Here is a 21373-nt window from a genome sequence, read left to right on the forward strand (position 1 = left end):
TAGTGTTGTGGTCAGAAAAGATGATTAGAATTATTTCAATTTTAAAAAACTTACCATGGCTTGATTTGTGGGCCAAGATGTGATCTATCCTGGAGAATGTTCCATGTGCAATTGAGAAAAAGTGATATCTATTGATTTTGGATGAAATGCCCTATAGATAGTTTCTGTTGAAAACTAAGAGCTGATCTTTCAACAGAAACTCTTATACAGAGTGAAGTAAGCCAGAAAGATAAAGACCAATACAGTATACTAATACATATATATGGAATTTAGAAAGATGGTAACGATAACCCTATATGCAAAACAGAAAAAGAGACACAGATGTACAGAACACACTTTTGGACTCTGTGGGAGAAGGCGAGGGTGGGATGTTTCGAGAGAACAGCATCAAAACATGTATATCATCTAGGGTGAAACAGATCACTAGCCCAGGTGGGATGCATGAGACAAGTGCTTGGGCCTGGTACACTGGGAAGACCCAGAGGAATCGGGTGGAGAGGGAGGTGGGAGGGGGGATCAGGATGGGGAACACATGTAAATCCATGGCTGATTCATATCAATGTATGGCAAAAAAACACTACAATATTGTAAAGTAATTAGCCTCCAACTAATAAAAATACTTTTCTGAGTAACCAAGAGGTCACTGAAGAAATCAAAAAGTAAATCAAAATATGGATTGAACCAAAAGACAGTGAAAACATGACAACTCAAACCTACTGGATGCAGTAAAAGCAGTGATAAGAGGGAAGTTTATAACAATACAAGCATACCACAAGAAGCAAGAAATATCAAATAAACAACCTAATCTTACACCTAAAGCAACTAAAAAAGGAAGAACAAAAAAATTTCCAAAGTTAATAGAATGAAAGAAATCATAAAGAATCAAAGCAGAAATAAATGAAGGAGACAATAGCAAAGATCAATGAAACTAAAAATTGGCTTTTTGAGAAGATAAAATTGACAAACCATTAACCAGACTCATCAAAAGGGAGAAGACTCAAGTCAATAAAATCAGAAATTCAAAAGAAGTTACAACAGAAAACACAGAAATACGAAGGCTCACAAGAGACTACTATGCGCAACTATATGCCAATAATATGGACAACCTAGAAAAATGGACAAATTCTTAGAAAAGTAGAACCTTCTAAAACTGAACCAAAGAAATAGAAAATATGAACAGACCGATCAGAAACATGGAAATCAAAACTAAAATCAAAAATCTTTCAACAAACAAAAGCCCAGGGCCAGATGGCTTGACAGGCAAATTCTGCCAAAAGTTTAGAGAAGAGCTAACATCTATCCTGCTCAACCTCTTCCAGAAAATTGAAGAAGAAGAAGAAAAACTCCCAAACTCATTCTCCAAGGCCACCATAACCCCAACAACAAAACTAAACAAAGATGCCACAAAAAATTTAAATTACAGGCCAATATCACTGATGAACACTGATACAAAAGTCCTCAACAAAATTCCAGTAAAAAGAATCCAACAACACATTAACAAGATGATCAAGTGGGCTTTTTCCCAGGGATGCCTGGATTCTTCAATATATGCTATCTGATTCACCATATTAACATATTGAAAGATAAAAAATAATATGACCATCTCAATAGATGCAGAGAAAGCCTTTGACAAAATTCAACACTCATTTCTGATAAAAGCTTTCCAGAAAGTAGGCAAAGAAGGAACATAACTCAACATCATAAAAGCCATATGCAGTGAACCCATGGCAACCATTATCTTCCATGGTGAAAGATCAAAAAGCATGTCCTCCATAATCAAGAATAAGATAAGGGTGCCTATTCTCACCACTTTTATTCAACATAGTTTTGGAAGTCCTAGCTACAGCAATCAGAGAAGAAAAAGAAATAAAAGGAATCCAGATTGGAAATGAAGTAAAACTCTCATTGCTTGCAGATGACATGATTCTCTACATTGAAAACCATAATGATGCCACCAGAAAATTACTAGAGTTAATAAATATTGTAAAATCACAGGATATAAAATTAATACACAGAAATCCCTTGCATTCCTATATACTAACGATGCAAAATCAGAAAGTGAAATTAAGGAAGCAATCCTATGCACCTCTGCAACAAAAAGAATAAAATACTCAGCAATAAACCTACCTAAAGAGACAAAAGATCTGTATGCAGAAAACGATAAGACACTGATGAAAGAGATCAAACACACCACAAACAAATGGGGAGATATACAATGTTGGAAGAATCAATATACAAAGTTGGAATCAATATGCAAGGTCGGAAGAATCAATATTGTGAAAATGACTATACATACTACAAAACGCTATCTACAGATACAATGTGATCCCTATCAAATTACTAATGGTATTATTCACAGAACTAGAACAAAAAATTTCACAATTTGTGTGGAAGCACAAAAGAACTCGAATAGCCAAAGCAATCTTGATAAAGAAGAATGGAGATGGAGGAATCAAACTTTCTGACCAGATTATACTACAAAGCTACAGTCATCATGACAGTATGGTACTGCCACAAAAACAGAAATATAGACCAACTGAACAAGATAGAAAGCCCAGAGATAAACTTAGTCCCAAGTACCTTACCTTTAACAAGGAAGGCAAGAATATACAATGGAGAGAGACAGCCTCTTCAATAAGTGGTATGGGATAACTGGACAGTTGCATGTGAAAGGATGAAACTAGAACACTTCCTAATTCCACACACAAAAATAAACTCAAAATGGGTTAAAGATTTAAATACAAGGCTAGAAACTATAAAGCTCTTAGAAAAAAAGCATAGGCAGTACACTCTGACATACATCACAGCAAGTTCCTCTTTGACCCACATCCTAGAAAATGGAAATAAAAACAGAAATAAACAAAAGGAACTTAATTCAATTTAAGAGCTTCTGCTCAATGAAGGTAACAATTAGCAAGATTAAAAGACAACCCCAGAACAGGAGAAAATAATCGCAAATGAAACAACTGACAAAGAGTTAATATCCAGACTATATAAGCAGTTCATAGAGATCAAATTGCCAACATCTGTTGATTCATAGAAAAAGCAAGAGAATTCCAGAAAAATATCTACTTCTGCTTCATTGACTACACTAAAATCTTTGATTCTGTGGATCACAACAAACTGGAAAATGATTCAAGAGATGGGAACACTAGATCACCTTACTCTCCTCCTAAGAAATCTGTATGTAGGTCAAGAACCAAGAGTTAGAACTGGACATGGGACAATGGACTGGATCAGAATTGAGAAAGAGGTATGTAAAGGCTGTATATTGTCACCCTGCTTATTTAACTTATATGCAGAGTACATCATGCAAAATGTCAGGCTGGATGAAGCACAAGCCAGAATCAAGATTGTTGGAGGAAATATCAATGACATCAGATATGCAGATGAGACCACCCATATGGCAAAAAGCAAAGAGGAACTAAAGAGCCTCTTGATGAAGGTGATGGAGGAGAGTGAAAAAGCTGATTTAAAACTCAAACATTCAAAGATCATGGCATCTGGTCCTACCACTTCATGGCAAATAGATGGGAAACAGTGGAAACAGTGACAGACTTCATTTTCTTGGGCTCCAAAATCATTGCAGATGGTGACAGCAGCCATGAAATTAAATGACATTTGCTCCTTGGAAAAAAAGCTATAACAAACCTAGACAGTGAATTAAAAAGCAGAGACATTACTTTGCCAACAAAGGTCCATCTAGTCAAAGCTATGGTTTTTCCATGCATGTGAGAGTTGGACCATAAAGAAAGCTGAGCACCAACGAATTGATGCTTTTGAACTGTGGTGTTGGAGAAGACTCGAGAGTCCCTTGAACTGCAAGGAGATCAAATTAGTCAATTCTAAAGGAAATCAGACCTGAATAGTCATTGGAAGGACTGATGCTGAAGCTGAATACTCCAATACTTTGGCCACCTGATGTGAAGAGCTGATTCATTAGGAAAGACCCTTATGCTGGAAAAGTCTGAAGGCAGGAGGAGAAGGGGAAGACAGAGGATGAGATGATTGGAAGGCATCACCGACTCAATGGACATGAGTTTGAGCAAGCTCTGGGAGATGGTGAAGGACATATAAGCCTGGCATGCTACAGTCCATGGAGTCACAAAAAATCGGACACAACTGAGCGACTAAACAACAATGTGATCCAGCAATCCCATTCTTGGACATATATCTAGAAGAGATGAAAACTCTAATTTGAAAAGATATATGCATAACCAAGACCTGGAAACAATCCAAGTGTGCATCAACAGATAATTTGTAAGAAGATGTGGTATATATGTATTTATAATGGTATATTACTCAGCCATAAAAAAGAACGAAATATTGCCATTTGCAGCAACATGGACATAGAGAATACTGTACTAAGTTAAGTAAGACAGATAAAGAAAAAGTATTATAGGATATTTGTGAAATCTAAATATTATATGTAGAAACTAAAAATAATACAAATAAATCTGTGTGCAAATCAAACAGATTCACAGACATAGAAAATAAACTTATGGTAACCAAAAGGGAAGAGGAGGGGGAGACGTAAATTAGGAGTATGGGATTAACAGATACAAACTACTATGCCTAAAAGAGATAAGGAACTGTATCTGTTTAGTACAGGGAACTACACTCCATATCTTATAATAAACTAATGGAAAATAATCTGAGTGTGTATATATATATATATATGCATACATATATATATATATATATATTTGCATATATAACTGAATCACTTTCTTGTTAACTGAAACTATACACAATATTGTAAATCAGCTGTACTTCAATTTTAAAAGTTCTATAGCTATTAAAGGATAGTGAAAGACTATTGTAAACAATTTTAGAATAATTCTTTCAACAACTGAGTTTGTACAGGGACAAATTCCTTTAAAGGTGGAAACCACCAGTGAGCCCTTATGAAGAAAGAGATAACCTTAATAGCTAGCCTATATCTATTAAAGAATCAGTATTTGTAGTTAAAAACTAGAAGGGAAGGACAGAGGGAGGGAGGGAAGAAGAAATCAAGGGAGACAGGGGCGTAAGGAGGGAGAGAAGAAGGTTCAACTCTAAAATATCCTGGCAAACACTTAAGGTAAAATATAATAGCAATTTTACACCATCTCTTCCCAAAAGCTGAAGAGGAGGGTATACTTATATATTCAATCTTTTGAGGACAGCAAAAAGTATATATTTTAAGAGAGGATATTACATACAAATATCCATAATGTACACAAATATAAAAAATTCTATTAAAATTTTAGGAAGAAGCATCATGTGTTGATATTTGATGACCAGAGGGGTCATCATGACTCTGGTGATTGTTTGTGCTTTTCAATAAGTAAGTCAAATTCTCTCCCATGCTGATCACTTGGTAGGCTGACTCAACCTATCCCCTGCAACTGGCAGAGCCTGGTGACAGTCATGAGGAGCTGAGTCATTCAGTGGCAGAGTGGAACATATGGTTCTCTCTGGTCTCTATGATGACCAGCAGCTCACGGCTCTGAGAACTACTGAACAGAAAGCACTGTGATCCCACAATGGACATTAGGCCAACATGAAGTAGACTTACTAAGATTTCAGGGCTACTTCTTATTGTGGTATTAGTTCACTTCAGTTCAGTAGCTCAGACGTGTCCAACTTTTTGTGACCCTTGGACTGCAGAGCAGCCAGGCTTCCCTGTCCATCACCAATTCCCAGAGCTTGCTCAAACTCATGCCCATTGAGTCGGTGATGCCATCCAACCATTTCATCCTCTGTCATCCCCTTCTCCTCCTGCTTTCAGTCTTTCCCAGCATCAGAGTCTTTTCCAGTGAGTCAGTTCTTTGCATCAGATAGCTTGGAGCTTCAAGCTTCAGCATGAGTCCTTCCAATGAATATTCAGGACTGATCTCCTTTAGGATGGACTGGTTGGATCTCCTTGCAGTCCAAGGGACTCTCAAGAGTCCTCTCCAACACCACAGTTCAAAATCACCAATTCTTTGGTGCTCAGCTTTCTTTATAATCCAACTCTCACATCCATACATGACTACCAGAAAAGCTATAGATGTGACTAGATGGACCTGTGTTGACTAAGTAGTAACTCTGCTTTTTAATATGCTGTCTAGGTTCGTCATAGCTTTTCTTCCAAGGAGCAAAGGGTCTTTTAATTTCATGGCTGCAGTCACCATCTGCAGTGATTTTGGAGCCCAAGAAAATAAAGTCCCTCACTGTTTCCATTCTTTCCCCATGTATTTGCCATAAAACAATGGGACCAAATTCCATGATCTTAATTTTTTGAATGCTGAGTTTTAAGCCAACTTTTTCAGTCTCCTCTTTCTCTTTCATCAAGAGGCTCATTAGCTCTTCTTCACTTTCTGCCATAAGGGTGGTGTTATCTGCATATCTGAGGTCATTGATATTTTTCCTGACAGTTTTGATTCCAGCTTGTGCTTCATCCAGCCCGGCATTTCGCATGATGTACTCTGCATGTAAATTAAATAAGCAGAATGACAATATACAGCCTTTACATACTCCTTTCCCAATTTGGAACCAGTCCATTGTTCCATGTCCAGTTCTAACTGTTTCTTCTTGACCTGCATACAAATTTCTCAGGAGGCAGGAAAGGTGGTCTGGTATTCCCATCTCTTTAAGAATTTTCCACAGTTTATTGTGATCCACACAATCAAAGGATTTGATGTAATCACTAAAGCAGAAGTAGATGTTTTTCTGGAACTCTCTTGCTTTTTTGATGATCCAACAGATGCTGGCAATTTGATCTCTGGTTCCTCTGCCTTTTCTAAATCCACCTTGAATATCTGGAAGTTCATGTACTGTTGATATCTTGTTTGGAGATTTTTGAGCCTTACTTTGCTAGTCTATGCAGGAGAGTTTTGAGCATTACCTTGCTAGTCTATACAGTCAGCAAAACAAGACCAGGAACTAACTGTGGTTCAGATCATGAACTGCTTATTGCAAAATTCAGACTTAAATTGAATAAAATAGGGAAAACCAGTAGACCATTCAGGTGTGATCTAAATCAAATCACTTATGATTATATAGTGGAAGTGACAAATAGATTCAAGGGATTAGATCTGATAGAATGCCTGAAGAACTATGGATGGAGGTTCGGTTCATTGTACAGGAGGTCATCCCCAAGAAAAAGAAATTTAAAAAGGCAAAAAGGTTGTCTGAGGAGGCCTTACAAATAGCTGAGAAAAGAAGAGGAGCGAAAGGCAAAGGAGAAAAGGAAAGATATACACATTTGAATGCAGAGTTCCAAAGAATAGCAAGGAGAGATAAGAAAGCCTTCCTCAGTGATCAATGCAAAGAAAAAGAGAAAAACAATAGAATGGGAAAGACTAGCGACCTCTTCAAGAAAATTGGAGATACCAAGGGAACATTTCATGCAAAGATCGGCACAATAAAGGATAGAAACTAACAGAGGCAGAAGATATTAAGAGGTGGCAACAACACACAGAAGAACTATACAAAAAAGAGCTTCATGACCCAGATAACCATGATGGTGTGATCACTCAACTGGAGCCAAACATCCTGGAATGTGAAGTCAAGTGGGCCTTAGGAATCATCACTATGAACCAAGCTAGTAGAGGTGATGGAATTCCAGTTGAGCTATTTCAAATCCTAAAAGATGATGCTGTTAAACTGCTGCACTCAATAAGCCAGCAAATTTGGAAAGCTCATCAGTGACCACAGGACTGGAAAAGGTCAGTTTTCATTCCAGTCCCAAAGAAAGGCCATGCTAAAGAATGTTCAAACTGTAGCATAGCCAAGCCTATTCTGACATGTCTTGGACACATCAGAGATCTGCTGAACCCAAATCTCTGGGGTAAGGCTTAGGAATCTGTAGTTATACCAAGCGATTCAAAATCAGACATCCCTACACCCATTAACGGCTATTGCTCTGGATCTGCACAGTTCACTGCATGCTGATGTGCAGCCTATGTTGCCATTACCATAGGGTTCCAGCATATCCATATCCCAACCATTCTATCCCACTTCCCTCGAAGCTTCCCTCAGCTACTTATTCATGATGAGTGGAGGAGTCAATACACAGATTTGTTTTTTATGTTTCCAAATCAGTATGTCCAAGTTAATCTCAAGATAAGACTCTCCAGAAGAGTTTATTCACAGCACAGATTTCCTGGGCGTGGGCCTGATAATCTGTATATATCATGATTATTTCTGAGTAATTCTGATCACCAGCGAGGTGGAGGGATATTGGGGAGGAAGGAGGTGCAACTGTGCCCACGCAAGCTTTTAAAGACAGTTTTTCAGGCAAGAATACTGGAGTGGGTTGCCATTTTCTACGCCAGAGAATCTTCCTGACCCAGGAATTGAATCCATGTCAGTTGGGTCTCCTGTATCGGCAGGTGGATTCTTTATCACTGGCACCACCTGGGAAGCCATGAACTTGAGTATGTTCTTTTTTCTCAAGAAAATCACATACTCTGCTCTGCAAACCACCAGGGTGAGTAATTATCAATGTTACTAAGAAAACACATTCTTCCTAAATGAAGTAAACTATGTTACATGGCAGGAAGCTTCCATAGCCCTGGAAGCAGACAAAAAGACTATTCCATTTGGCCCCCAGCATCTGTGTCTGTGTCCCCTTCCTTCCCTCAGCCCCCATACTGGAACCACCCCCCATAGTTTTGAGCTTCTTTGGTGAGGCCCATTCCTATGTCCACACGAGCCGCCCAATTATCTTGCACCTATATAGCCTTCACTAAGGACTAGGCCAAGAGGCTGCCCAGGAAATCCCTGTTGATTGCCTGTATTTAAAGTACTGCTTTTATATTTGCAAGGGCACTCCAATTTTTGTGCAATCAATAAATATGGTCTAGAATAGATATTTCTGCTTATCATCCCATTTATCTGGTGTAGGTGGGTGATTCAATTCTCCTAGGAACAAGCTGGTTTTACATAGATGACTTGAGAAGGTGTATAGGACATTTTCCTAGTTGGAACAAAAACAGTTAAATTCTGAATACAAAAGTCACGCAGGAAAGAAAGGCAGATCTACCTTGTAAAGTCACCATCTGATGAGCAGGAAGGCTGGTGAGAACACACTTAGATTCCCAGCCATTTATACAGAAATGGGAATTGATTGCACTTATTTCACATGCTAGCAATATTATGCTCAAAATCCTTCAAGCTAGGCTTCAGTAGTACATGAACCGTGAACTTCCAGATGTACAAGCTGGATTTAGGAAATTTTCCAAATAACATCTACTTCTGCTTCATTGACTACAATAAAGCCTTTGACTGTGTGGATCACAACAAACTGTGAAATATTCTTAAAGAGATGAGAATACCAGACCACCTTACCTGCCTCCTGAGAAGCCCGTATGCAGCACAAAATGTAAGTTAGAACTGGACATGAAGCAACAGAGTGGCTCAAAAATATAGAATACAGTCTATATGCTCTGCTATTTGTACTAAATACAGGTGGTTCAATGCTATCATGACATGCAAACTGTATGCAGTGGACATTGCTTCCCACATGTAAACACATTTCATTCTATAGAAAACTAGAGGCACAGTTGATGGAGTTAAAGTCCCTGAAAGTGCACTGCCTACAAGGAGGCAGACAGGGACATTCTAGTATCCCAATGACGGATACTTCCCTGGTATTCTACATGGCATTAACCTCCTGCCTTTTTGTGGCAACCTCCCCCAGAAAATAATATTGTGTTAGCAAACTCTGAAACTGTATGAGGAGGTGCTTTTACTCACCAACGATCTCACTGGGTTCCTTGTTATAGAGCTTTTTATTCCAGTAAAGGAGTCTGAGGAGTGGAAAGGAGAACAAGAAAACGAAGCAAATCCCAACAAACATGTGTGCTGTAAACCCAGCGAAGTCCAGACCCTGGAAACAGGAAAGGAGACGTGAAACCATAGGCAGCACAGGCACATCCTCATGGCAGGGCCCAGGGAAGCCTGAGATCAAGGGCCGGGGAACCTACACGAAGCCCACAGAAGAGGCACTCTTCACTGCAGTTTTGCAAACATTCCAGATTGGTTTCTTTCATAATAAAAAACCAATTATTACCTGAATGACAAGCAACCTTGGAAGGAAACAAAAACAGGTCATCACATCTTATCCCAACCTTAGCTGGTTCTACTTCACCACTACACTGACATGTCCCCTGGGATCTGGTGAAACAGGACAGAGGGAGACAAAACATAAAACTATCACTGCTATATATAAAATAGATAACCAACAAGAACCTATTGTTATAGCACCAGGAACTATGCTCAGTATTTTATGATAACTTATAAGGCAAAAGAACCTGAAGCAATATATATGTATATATAACTGAATCACTTTGCTATACACCTGGAACTTAAACAATGTTGTAAATGAACTATACTTTAAAAGAAAATAAAAGACCATGAGGCAATATTCATCTATTTGAAGGTAAATTGCATTTTCTTAAATACTTCATTTAAGTCACTGCTATTGATATGAAAGAGCATCGCCATGCCTGGGAAGCACAGTCCTCCACAGGTCACGAGTGGCCATCAGGACTGAAGAACCCCAGGGGGTCCCAACCAGCCCCCAAGGGCCCCAGGCAGGAGCCCTCTCCTCCCCTCACAATCCTTTGCCTGTCTCTGGGCTCTTTTCCACAGTCAGCTGCTGAGGATACTTTTGTTGTTGGATGAAATCTCCACTAGGTTGATTTGTAAGGGAATAAGTCAGCAACAATATTGGTCAGTTTTTCCCTTTCGTTTTCACTGTGCTTAAACCTTCAGCAAATACAGGTGACACCCTCTGAGACCCTCGCAGGACAGATTAGGTTGTTGTCCCCATGAACTGGGCTGCGAGAACCAGTTTCTCACTGGCAGGAACTCCTGGACCACTGGTCCACAAAACAGGGTCAGAGGCACAATGACAGAACACTGGGGGAGACTCCCAGGCAGGACCAGTGGGGTGAATGGGGTGTAAAGAGAGTAGGTCCCAGGGACACTAGTGACAAACTTGAGAGACCATTCCCAAGGCAGCAGTCAGGAAGGTCATCTTCTAAAGGCCTGAGTTGGAAGGAGTGAATTCAATATTAATTATTGTTGCTGGGAAATATTGAGGGCAAGAGGAGAAGGGGGCAACAGAGGATGAGATGGTTGGGTAGCATCACTGACTCAATGGACATGAGTTTGAGCAAACTCCAGGAGATGGTGAAGGACAGGGAAGCCTAGCATGCTATAGTTCATGGAGTCTCAAAGAGTCAGATACTGAAAAACAAATTATTGTTTATTAAAATTTACTTATTTGTCCCCCTCATTTCCAGAAAAGACCTGAAACCACTTATAACATTGCTAAACATAAAACACAACTTAGAAACCATTATTACAACTTACAACCACTAGTAAGTTGTGTGAAAATTTAGGCTTGCCAGTGTACAATGATCTGAAGTTTTTAATCTCTTGCAGTTTATCTGCACATCCAGTGGTTGCCCTTGAAAACAGCATCGAATGACAGATGGAATTATGTGAGGCTGATCATATACAGATAGCAGGGAAATCTATGAAGAGCTGGGACTCATGGCATGCTTTCAACGGCCGTTAGAATTCACCGCGTTTCTGAGGATATCACCGTGGACATTGTGTCTTTAGAATGCATGCCCCAAATATCTTTTTTTAAAAATGTCCAAAACACTTTTTAAATGAAAATCATTTCATTTGTTTTAAAATCAGGAACAAAATAGGAAACCTTTTGAGTCAAAGAAGATAGCTTAAAATATATTCATGTCTTTCCTGTGTATGAATTCAGTCATGAAATGTAATTAATATTTTTTGGAGGGAGGAGCTCATGAAGGCCGAAGTACTTATATCCTGAATAATTATGGGTCCCTTTGGAACACAATACAGGTGTCCCCCACTTTTTGAAATTTCCCTTTATGCCACTTTACTTTTACAAAAGACCTACATTAGCACCTGTTTTCACTAAGGAAGAAATCTGAAGAGGATTTTTGCTTTTAGGAAAATAAGTGATTGTTTTCTCACTCTATGCCATTTTGACTTCTGAAAGTTTATATGGGAAAGCTCTATTTTTGGATAGTGAAGAAAACCTGTAACAAACCTGTTAATTTTTCTCCCATTAGAAATGACGGAGCAGATGAAGGAAAAATCAGATGAAAAGGGTGAAGTGAGAAAGAAAAGGACAAAAGGGGTCTTGGAAAGGCCTCCACACCAAAAATAACACAGTGTTGAAAAGAAGCATTTGGTTGCTTCTAGAATTGTAATGAGTAGATTTTTTAAGTAAGAACAATCAAGAATGGAAAAATCCAAACTGAAAATTAAAAAACACGGGCAGGTGCAATGCACAATAGGCTGCATGTGTGTTTTCTAAGCTTGTTAGGTGCACGTGTCGGGGCTTCCTTGCTGTTTTTACATGTCGCCACAATTTCCTAAAAGTGTCTCTTTAATGTACTCAGTAACAAAACTACCTACTGTCATGCTTACACCAATGCAATACTTAAATGCAGCCCTTTCTTGCAAAGTACTGGTTCTGTTTCTTCCCTTCCCTTTCAGCCTCATTTTGACTACACTAAGCTGCTTTCTTCTTAATTTTCCACAATGTCCTCATTTGATAGAGTAAGTGGTCAAATGCTGAGGCATATAAAATAATCAAGGATCCCCCAGAATCAGATTAGAACATCCAGAGCCTAATAAATTACATGCATTTAAGGGATATCTAGCTTCTGGCCCACCAATTCCATTTTCTAGGGATGAAGCTGTCAGGCTAGCTTTGCAAAAGTCACAACAGTCAACTGGACTGTAGCAGGGTAATTCAAGAAACAATTTTGGTTTGAACCCCACTGATACAATTACTTCAAAGAAATTCTCTTTAAGTGTTTAAAGTAAAACTACTGAATGTTTTACTAAATATCATGGTATAGTTTGAGGATAGAAACATGTCTGGAGACCCAGCAAGGAGATGACCTCAGCACTGCAGAATGGATGTAATCCAGGTAGAGCATCTTGAGTGTGAGGGATCCATCAAGTATGTGGAGGCTAGGGCATTGGCACGCATGATCTGTGGAAGGTGAGGCTCTGGCAGAGACAGAAGTGGGCAATCCTAGCATTCAGGCAACAGTGCAAACCACTAAGGGCATAAGCTCCACCAGAAAATGCTCACCTAACAGGAAAAAGAGTCAAAAAAGCCGAACCCCAAAATCAATAGATGTTGAAGATGTGTGGAAACAGAAAACTCACAAAGGAGACTAAGAAGAACTTCCAAAAGAGACAGGGTGGGACGAGCAGAGACCAACACCATTGAAGTTCTGGATGGAGGAGGTCAGTGGATGGAGGAGCAGAAGAGCACCCCACTGGCACAGTCGCCCGGGGGCAGAGCCAGGAGGAAGATCCCAGGGGCATAGGGCCTGGGGCCTGGTGTAAAAGACCTGAAGAATGTTCAAGTGCACACATATCTGGGTCACAGGAAGAAATGCCTTCCTGTGATGGGTGAAATGCCATTCAGGAGCACAGGGTGGGTACATGGCTCTCCTAAAGAAACTTTTCTAGTGCTGTTTAAAAGGTGTTTGAATAATCATGCTCATTAGTGGGGAGTCTCTCTAGAACAGGCAAAAAGGAGCAAGTGTAACCAACAAGGGAGGACTATCTCCCCATGGGCCAGTTGGGAGATGAAAGGACAATGTGTCATTGCACATGGGATCCTATAGCACTGTAGATTGTGCCTATGCTAGGAGAGAACCAGTGGACACTGGAGGTCTGCCCATCTGCCTATTCAGTACGAGAAATTCTGCCAGCAGGACCTGTCAGGGAATGTTTGACGGGAGGATTCCTACGTGCTGTCTCTCATGAGTCCTTTGTCCCTCTTCAAGCGGAACAGCACGCTGCTCCCAGGGACTGAGGTCATTGTGTGAGGCAGGCTTGGGTCTCCTTTAGTAAACATTCTCTTTAGGACAAAACTGCTTAGTCTCGTTCCCCTTTCTTGAGATATGGATTGTGTCCTGACCTTGTGACTAACATTACCCCTTGTTCCCTTGGTAACGGTTGCTGTACGTTTGGTTTTCTGATCTCTATCATTCCCGAAAGAAGTTTCTTGTACCACAGCCTATATATACTCATAGGAAAATCATTAAAGCACCTTTGCTCCACCAGAGCTTAGGTCCCCGGGTCTTTTTTGTCTCTCTCTCTCTCTCTTTCTCTCTCTCTCTTTCTCTCTTTCACTTTCTTATCGTCGACTCCGTACCACAAGGTTCCAGTCCATTAAAGGACCCCAACAGGGACCCATCCCAAGAGATCCTTGAGGAGTGAGCAGAATGCAAAGGGTGACTTGGAATAATTTTCCTCACAACTTCCTATAATTTCTGACTAATTCTTACACAGAGAAAGCAGAGATTTGTCAGATGTGATTTCTTGACTCTTATGAGGCCTATTGGTGATTTTTGTTTTGTTTCTGAATTTTATTTTATATTGGAATATAGCTCTTTTACAAGGTTGTGTTAGTTTCAACTGTACAGCAAAGTAATTCAATTATACATATACCTAAATCTATACTTTGCCAGATTCTCTTCCCCAAAAGGTTATTACAGAATCCTGAGTAGAGTTTCCTGTGCTATACAGTAGGCTGTTGCTGATTACCTATTTGGTATATACTGCTGTGTTTCTGTTAATCCCAAACTCCTAATTTATCCCTCCTCCTCCCTTTATGTCTGCAAGTCTATTTCTGTTTTGCAAATAAGTTCATTTATATACTTTTTTAGTTTCCACATATAAGTGATATCATATATTTATCTTTCTCTGATTTACTTCACTTTGTAAGATAATGTCTAGGTCCATCCATGTTGCTGCAAATGGTACTATTTCTTTATATGGCTAAGTAAATTTCTATTGTATGTATGTACCACATTTTCTTCATCCATTAACCATGAACGTTAGGTTGGTTCCATGTCTTGATGTTGGAAATAGTACTGTCTTGAACATCATGGTGCATGTTTCTTTTCAAATTATGGTTTTCTCCAGATATATGCCAATGAGTGGGATTGTTGGATCTTATGGTAGTACTATTTTTAGTATTTTTAAAGAACTTCCATATCGTTCTCTATAGTGGCTGTACCAATTTAGATTCCCACCAATGATGTAAATGGATGCCTTTTTTCCTATCAGTTCAGTTCAGTCGCTCAGTCGTGTCCGACTCTTTGTGACCCCATGGACTGCAGCACACCAGGCTTCCCTGTCCATCACCAACTCCTGGAGCATCCTCAAACTCATGTCCATCGAGTCGGTGATGTCATCCAACCATCTCATCCTCTGTTGTCCCCTTCTCCTCCTGCCTTCACTCTTTCCCAGCATCAAGGTCTTTTCCAGTGAGTCAGTTCTTCGCATCAAGTGGCTTGCAGCTTCAAGTTTCACCTTGAGTCCTTCCAATGAATATTCAGGACTGATTTCCTTTAGGATTCATTGGTTTGATGTCCTTGCAGTCCAAGGGACTCTCAAGAATCTTCTCCAACACCACAGTTCAAAAGCATCAATTCATTGGTGCTCAGCTTTCTTTAGAGTCCAACTCTCATATCCATACATGACTACTGGGAAAACCATAGTTTTGACTAGATGGATCTTTGTCAGCAAAGGAATATCTCTGCTTTTCAATATGCTGTCTAGGTTGGTCGTAGCTTTTCTTCCAAGGAGCAAACATCTTTTATTTCATGGCTGCAATCACAATCTGCAGTGATTTTGGAGCCCCAAAAAATAAAGTCTGCCACTGTTTCAATCCTTTCCCCATCTATTTGCCATGGAGCAATGGGACAATTGCTAAGAATGCCATGATCTTAGTTTTCTGAATGTTGAGTTTTAAGCCAACTTTTTCAGTCTCCTCTTTCAGTTTCATCAAGAGGCTCTTTAGTCCTTCTTCACTTTCTGCCATAAGGGTGGTGTCATCTGCATATCTGAGGTCATTGATATTTTTCCCAGCATTCTTGATTCCAGTTTGTGCTTCATCCAGCCCAGCATTTCGCATGTTGTATTCTGCATGTAAGTAAAATAAGCAGGGTGACAATATACAGCCTTGACATACTCCTTTCCCAATTTGGAACCAGTCCATTGTTCCAAGTCCAGTTCTAACTGTTGCTTCTTGATCTGCATACAGATTTCTCAGGAAGCGGGTCAGGTGGTCTGGTATTCCCACCTCTTGAAGAATTTTCCACAGTTTGTTGTGATCCACACAGTCAAAGGCTTTGGTGTAATCACTAGAGCAGAAGTAGATTTTTTCTTAATGCTCTTGCTTTTTCTATGAGCCAATGGAAGTTGGCAATTTGATCTCAGGTTTCTCTGCCCTTTCTAAATCCAGCTTGAACATCTGGAAGTTCATGGTTTATGTACTGTTGAAGTCTGGCTTGGAGAATTTTGAGCATTACTTTGCTAGCATGTGAGATGAGTGCAATTGTGTGGTAGTTTGAACATTCTTTGGCATTGCCCTTCTTAGGGATTGGAATGAAAACTGACCTTTTCCAGTCCTGTGGCCACTGCTGAGTTTTCAAAATTTGCTGGCATATTGAGTGCAGCACTTTCTTTTTTTTGTCTTTTTTTTTTCCATTTATTTTTATTAGTTGGAGGCTAATTACTTTACAATATTGTAGTGGTTTTTGCCATACATTGGCATGAATCAGCCATGGATTTACATGTATTCCCCATCCCGATCCCCCCTCCCACCTCCCTCTCCACCCGATCCTTCTGGGTCTTCCCAGTGCACCAGCCCCAAGAGTGCAGCACTTTCACAGCATCATCTTTTAGGATCTGAAATAGCTCAACTGGAATTCCATCACCTCCACTAGCTTTGTTAGTAGTGATGCTTCCTAAGGCCCACTTGACTTCACATTCCAGGATGACTCCACATTCTAAGAGAGTGATCACACTATTGTGGTTATCTAGGTCATTATATAGTTCTTCTGTGTGTTGTTGTCACCTCTTTTTAATATCTTCTGCTTCTGTTAGGTCCATGCCATTTCTTTCCTTTATTCTGTCAATTTCTGCCAATCTTTGCATGAAATATTCCCTTGGTATCTCTAATTTTCTTGAAGAAGTCTCTAGTCTTTCCCATTATATTGTTTTTCTCTTCTTCTTTGCACTGATCACTGAGGAAGGCTTTCTTATCTCTCCTTGCTATTCTTTGGAACTCTACATTCAAATGAGTACATCTTTCCTTTTCTCCTTTGCCTTTCACTTTTCTTCTTTTCTCAGCTATTTGTAAGGCCTCCTCAGACAACCATTTTGCCTTTTTGTATTTCTTTTTCTTGGGCATGGTCTTGATCACTGCCTCCTCTACAATGTCACGAATTCCATCCATAGTTCTTCAGGCACTCTGTCTATCAGATCTAATCCCTTGAATCTATTTGTCACTTTCACTGTATAATCATAAGAGATTTGATGTAGGTCGTATCTGAATGGTCTAGTGGTTTTCCCTATTTTATTCAATTTAAGTCTGAATTTTGCAATAAGGAGTTCATGATCTGAGCTACAGTCAGTTCCTGGTCTTGACTTTGCTGACTGTGTAGAGCTTCTCCATCTTGGCTGCAAAGAATATAATCAATCTGATTTTGGCATTGACCATCTGGTGATGTCCATGAGTAGAGTCTTTTTCCTATACTCTCCCTAAAATTTACTGTCTGTAGGCTTTTTGATGATGGCTATTCTGAACTGTGTAAGGTGATATCTCATGGCAGTTTTGATTTGAGTTTCTCTACTAATTAGCAATATTGAGCATCTTTTCAGTCCCTATTAGTCATCTGTAACGTCTTCCCTGGAGAAATGTTGTTTAGGTCTTCTGCCCATTTTTTGACTGGATTGTTTGCTTTTTTGATATTGATCAGCATGAGCTACTTGTACATTTTTTGTTAATCCCTTGATGTTGTTTAGTCACTAAGTCATGTCCGATTCTTTGTGACCCCATGAACTGCAGCACACCAGGCTTCCCTGTCCTTCACTATCTCCTGGAGTTCATTCAAAGTCAAGTCCACTGAGTTAGTGATGCTCTCTAACCACCTCATTCTCTGCCAGCCCATTCTCCTCTTGTTGATTGTATCATTTGCAAACATTTTCTACCATTCAGTGTCTTTTCATTGTCTTTTCATTCTGTTTATGGTTTCCTTTACTGTGAAAAAAAAAAAAACTTTTAAGTTTAATTAGGTCCCATTTATTTACTTTTGCTTTTATTTCCATTACTCTAGGAAACAAATCAAAAAAGACATTCCTGCAGTTTATGTCAGAGAGTGCTCTGCCTGTATTTTCCTCTGAGAGTTTTAAGGCATTCAATTAAAGCATTCAAAATCTTTATTCCATTTTGGGTTTATTGTTGTACATAGTGTTCAACAAAGTTCTAATTTCATTTTTCACATTTAGCTGTTCAATTTTCCAAGCACCACTTACTAAAGAGACTGTCTCTTCTCCATGGTAGAGTCTTACCTCCTTTGTTGTAGGTTAATTGACCATAGGTGTGTGGGTTTATTTCTTGACTCTTTATCCTGTTTTATTGATCTATATTTCTGTTTTTGTGCCAGTACCATATTGTCTTGATTACTATAACTTTTTAGCATAATCAGAAGTCAGGAAGCCTGATTCTGCCAGCTCCATTTTTCTTTCTCAGGATTGCTTTGACTATTTGGGGGTTTTTAAGTTTCCATACAAACCTAAATTTTTTTGTTCTAGTTCTGTGAAAAATACTATCGCAAATTTGATAGGGGTTTCATTGAATCTGTAGATTGCTTTGGGTAGTATAGTCATTTTGACAATACTGAATCTTCCAATCCAGGAATATGGTCTATCTTTCCATCTATTAGTGTCATCTTCAATTTCTTTTATCAGTATCTTATAGTTTTCAAAGTACGGGTCTTCTGCCTCCTTAGAAAGGTTTATTCCTAGGTATTTTATTCATTTTCATGTGATGGTAAGTGAGATTGTTTCCTTTATTTCTCTTCCTGATTTTTCATTGTTAATGCATAGAAATGCAATAGATTTGTGTGTATTTACTTTGTATCCTGCAACTTCACAAATTCATTGATGAGCTCTAGTATTCTGCTAGCATCTTAAGGACTTTGTAAGTACAGTATCATGTCATCTGCAAATAGTGACAGTTTTACATCTTCTTTTACGATTTGGGTTCATTTCCTTTTAATCTCTGATTGCCATGGCTAGGACTTCCCAAACTATGTTGAATAAAACTGACAACAGTGTATATCCTTGTCTCGTTCCTGACCTTAGAGGAAGTGCTTTCTCATGAGCTTTTCTCATCTGAGAATGATGTTTGCTGTGGGGTGGTCATATATGGCCTTTGTTATATTGAGGTATGTTCTCTCTCTCTGCCCATTTTCTTGAGAGTTTTTGTTGTAAAAGGGTGTTGAACTTTATCAAAAGCTTTTTCTGCATCTATTGAGATGGTTGTATGATTTTTATTCTTCAATGGTTAATGTGGTGTATCACACTGATCAATTTGCAGATATTGAGAAATCTTTGCATTCCTGAGATAAATCCTACTTGATGATCATGTGTGGTTCTTTAAATGTATTGTTGGATTCTGTTTGCTAGTATTCTGTTGAGGATTTTTGATCTATGTTCATCAGTGATATTGGCCTGTAATTTTCTTTTTTGTGGTATCTTTGTCTAGTTTTGGTATCAGAGTGATAGTGGCCTCACAGAACGAGTTTCAGTGTTCCTTCTGCAATTTTTTGGAAGAGTTTCAGAAGAACAGGTGTTAAGTCTTTACATGTTTGGTAGAATTTGCCTGTGAAGCTATCTGGTCCTGGACTTTTACTAGTTGGGATTTTTTTAAATCATAGTTTCAATCCCAGTACTTATGATTGGTCTATTAATATTTTTTTATTTCTTCCACATTCAGTCTTGGGAGATTATACCTGTTTAAGAATCCATTTCTTTTACTTTATTCATTTTATTGGCATACAGTTACTTGTAGTAGTCTCTTATCCTTTGTATTTCTGTGGTGTCCTTTATAACTTTTCTTTCTTCATTTCTGATTTTGTTGATTTGAGCCCTATCCCAACTTCTCTTAATGAGTCTGGCTAAAGGTTTATCAATTATGTTTATCTTTTCAAAGAACCAGCTTTTAGTTTCATTGATCTTTTCTATTATTTTATTTGTCTATATTTCATTTACTTCTGCTTTGATCTTTATGATTTCTCTCCTGCTACTAACATTGGGTTTTGTTTGTTCTTTCTCTAATTGCTTTAGATATAAGGGACAGGTTATATTGTTTAGGTGGTTTAACAGATTTTTATGTTTAACAGATTTTTCTTGTTTCCTGAGGTAAGGTTGTATTACTATAAATGTCCCTCTTAGGACTGCCTTTGCTGTGTCCCACAGATTTTGGATCATTGTGTTTTCATTTTCATATGTCTCTAGGCAATTTTTTTCCTTTCCTCTTTGATTTCTTCAGTGATTCATTGGTTGTTTAGTAGCATATTGTTTAGCCCCCATGTGATTTTTTTCAGTTTTTTCTTATAGCTGATTTATAATCTCATAGCTTGAAGTTGGAAAAGATGCTTGATATGATTCCAATTTTCTTAAAGTTGCCAAGGACTGATTTGTGACCCAAATGTGATCTATCCTGGAGAATGTTCCATGTGCGCTTGAGAAGAATGTATATTCTGCTGCTTTTGGATGAAATGCTCTAAAAATATCAATTAAGTCCAGCTGATCTAGTGGGTCATATAAAAACTGTGCTTCCTTGCTGATTTTCTATCTAGATGATCTGTCCATTGATAAAAATGGGGTGTTAAAATTCCCCACTATTTTTGTGTTACTGTCAATTTCTCCTTTGCCTTTGTGGCTTCTCCTTTTATGTATTTGCCTTATACAAAAAAGGTCTTAATGACTTGGATAGCCAAAAGATGTGGTCACTCACCTAGAGCCAGACATCTTGGAGTGTGAAGTCAAGTGGGCCTTAGGAAACATTTACTACAAACAAAGCCAGTGGAGGCGATGGAATTCCAGCTGAGCTATTTAAAATCCTAAAAGATAATGCTATTAAAGTACTGCATGCAATATGTCAGCAAATTTGGAAAACTCCGTGGTGGCCATGAAAAGGATGGAAAAGGTAAGTTTTCATTCCAATCCCAAAGGGCAATGTCAAAGAATGTTCAAACTACTGTATAACTATACCCATTTCACATGCTAGCTAGATTACGCTCAAAATCCTTCAAGCTATACTTCAACAGTATGTGAACTGTGAACTTCCAGATGTACAAGCTGCATTTCAAAGAAGCAGAGGAACCAGAGATCAAATTGCCAACATTTGTTGGATCATGGAGAAAGCAAAGGAGTTCCATAAAAAATCTACTTTGGCTTCATTGACTATGCTAAAATCTTTGACTATGAGGATCACAACAAACTTAAAATTCTTAAAAAGATG

At 38.8% G+C, this 21373-nt stretch overlaps 1 protein-coding gene across 1 annotated transcript in view; it reads right to left on the reverse strand.

Moving 5' to 3' along the window:
• Positions 1-21373, reverse strand: part of OCA2 (OCA2 melanosomal transmembrane protein) — a 245469-nt gene that overhangs the window by 97242 nt on the left and 126854 nt on the right. Inside the window, exon 15 of the mRNA XM_061135017.1 lies at positions 9727-9859. Coding sequence (XP_060991000.1) covers positions 9727-9859 — 133 coding nt within the window. The remainder of the gene's footprint in view (positions 1-9726; positions 9860-21373) is intronic.

The sequence above is a fragment of the Dama dama genome, chromosome 33, assembly GCF_033118175.1.
Source record: "Dama dama isolate Ldn47 chromosome 33, ASM3311817v1, whole genome shotgun sequence".
In the NCBI taxonomy this organism is placed as follows: Eukaryota; Metazoa; Chordata; class Mammalia; order Artiodactyla; family Cervidae; genus Dama; species Dama dama.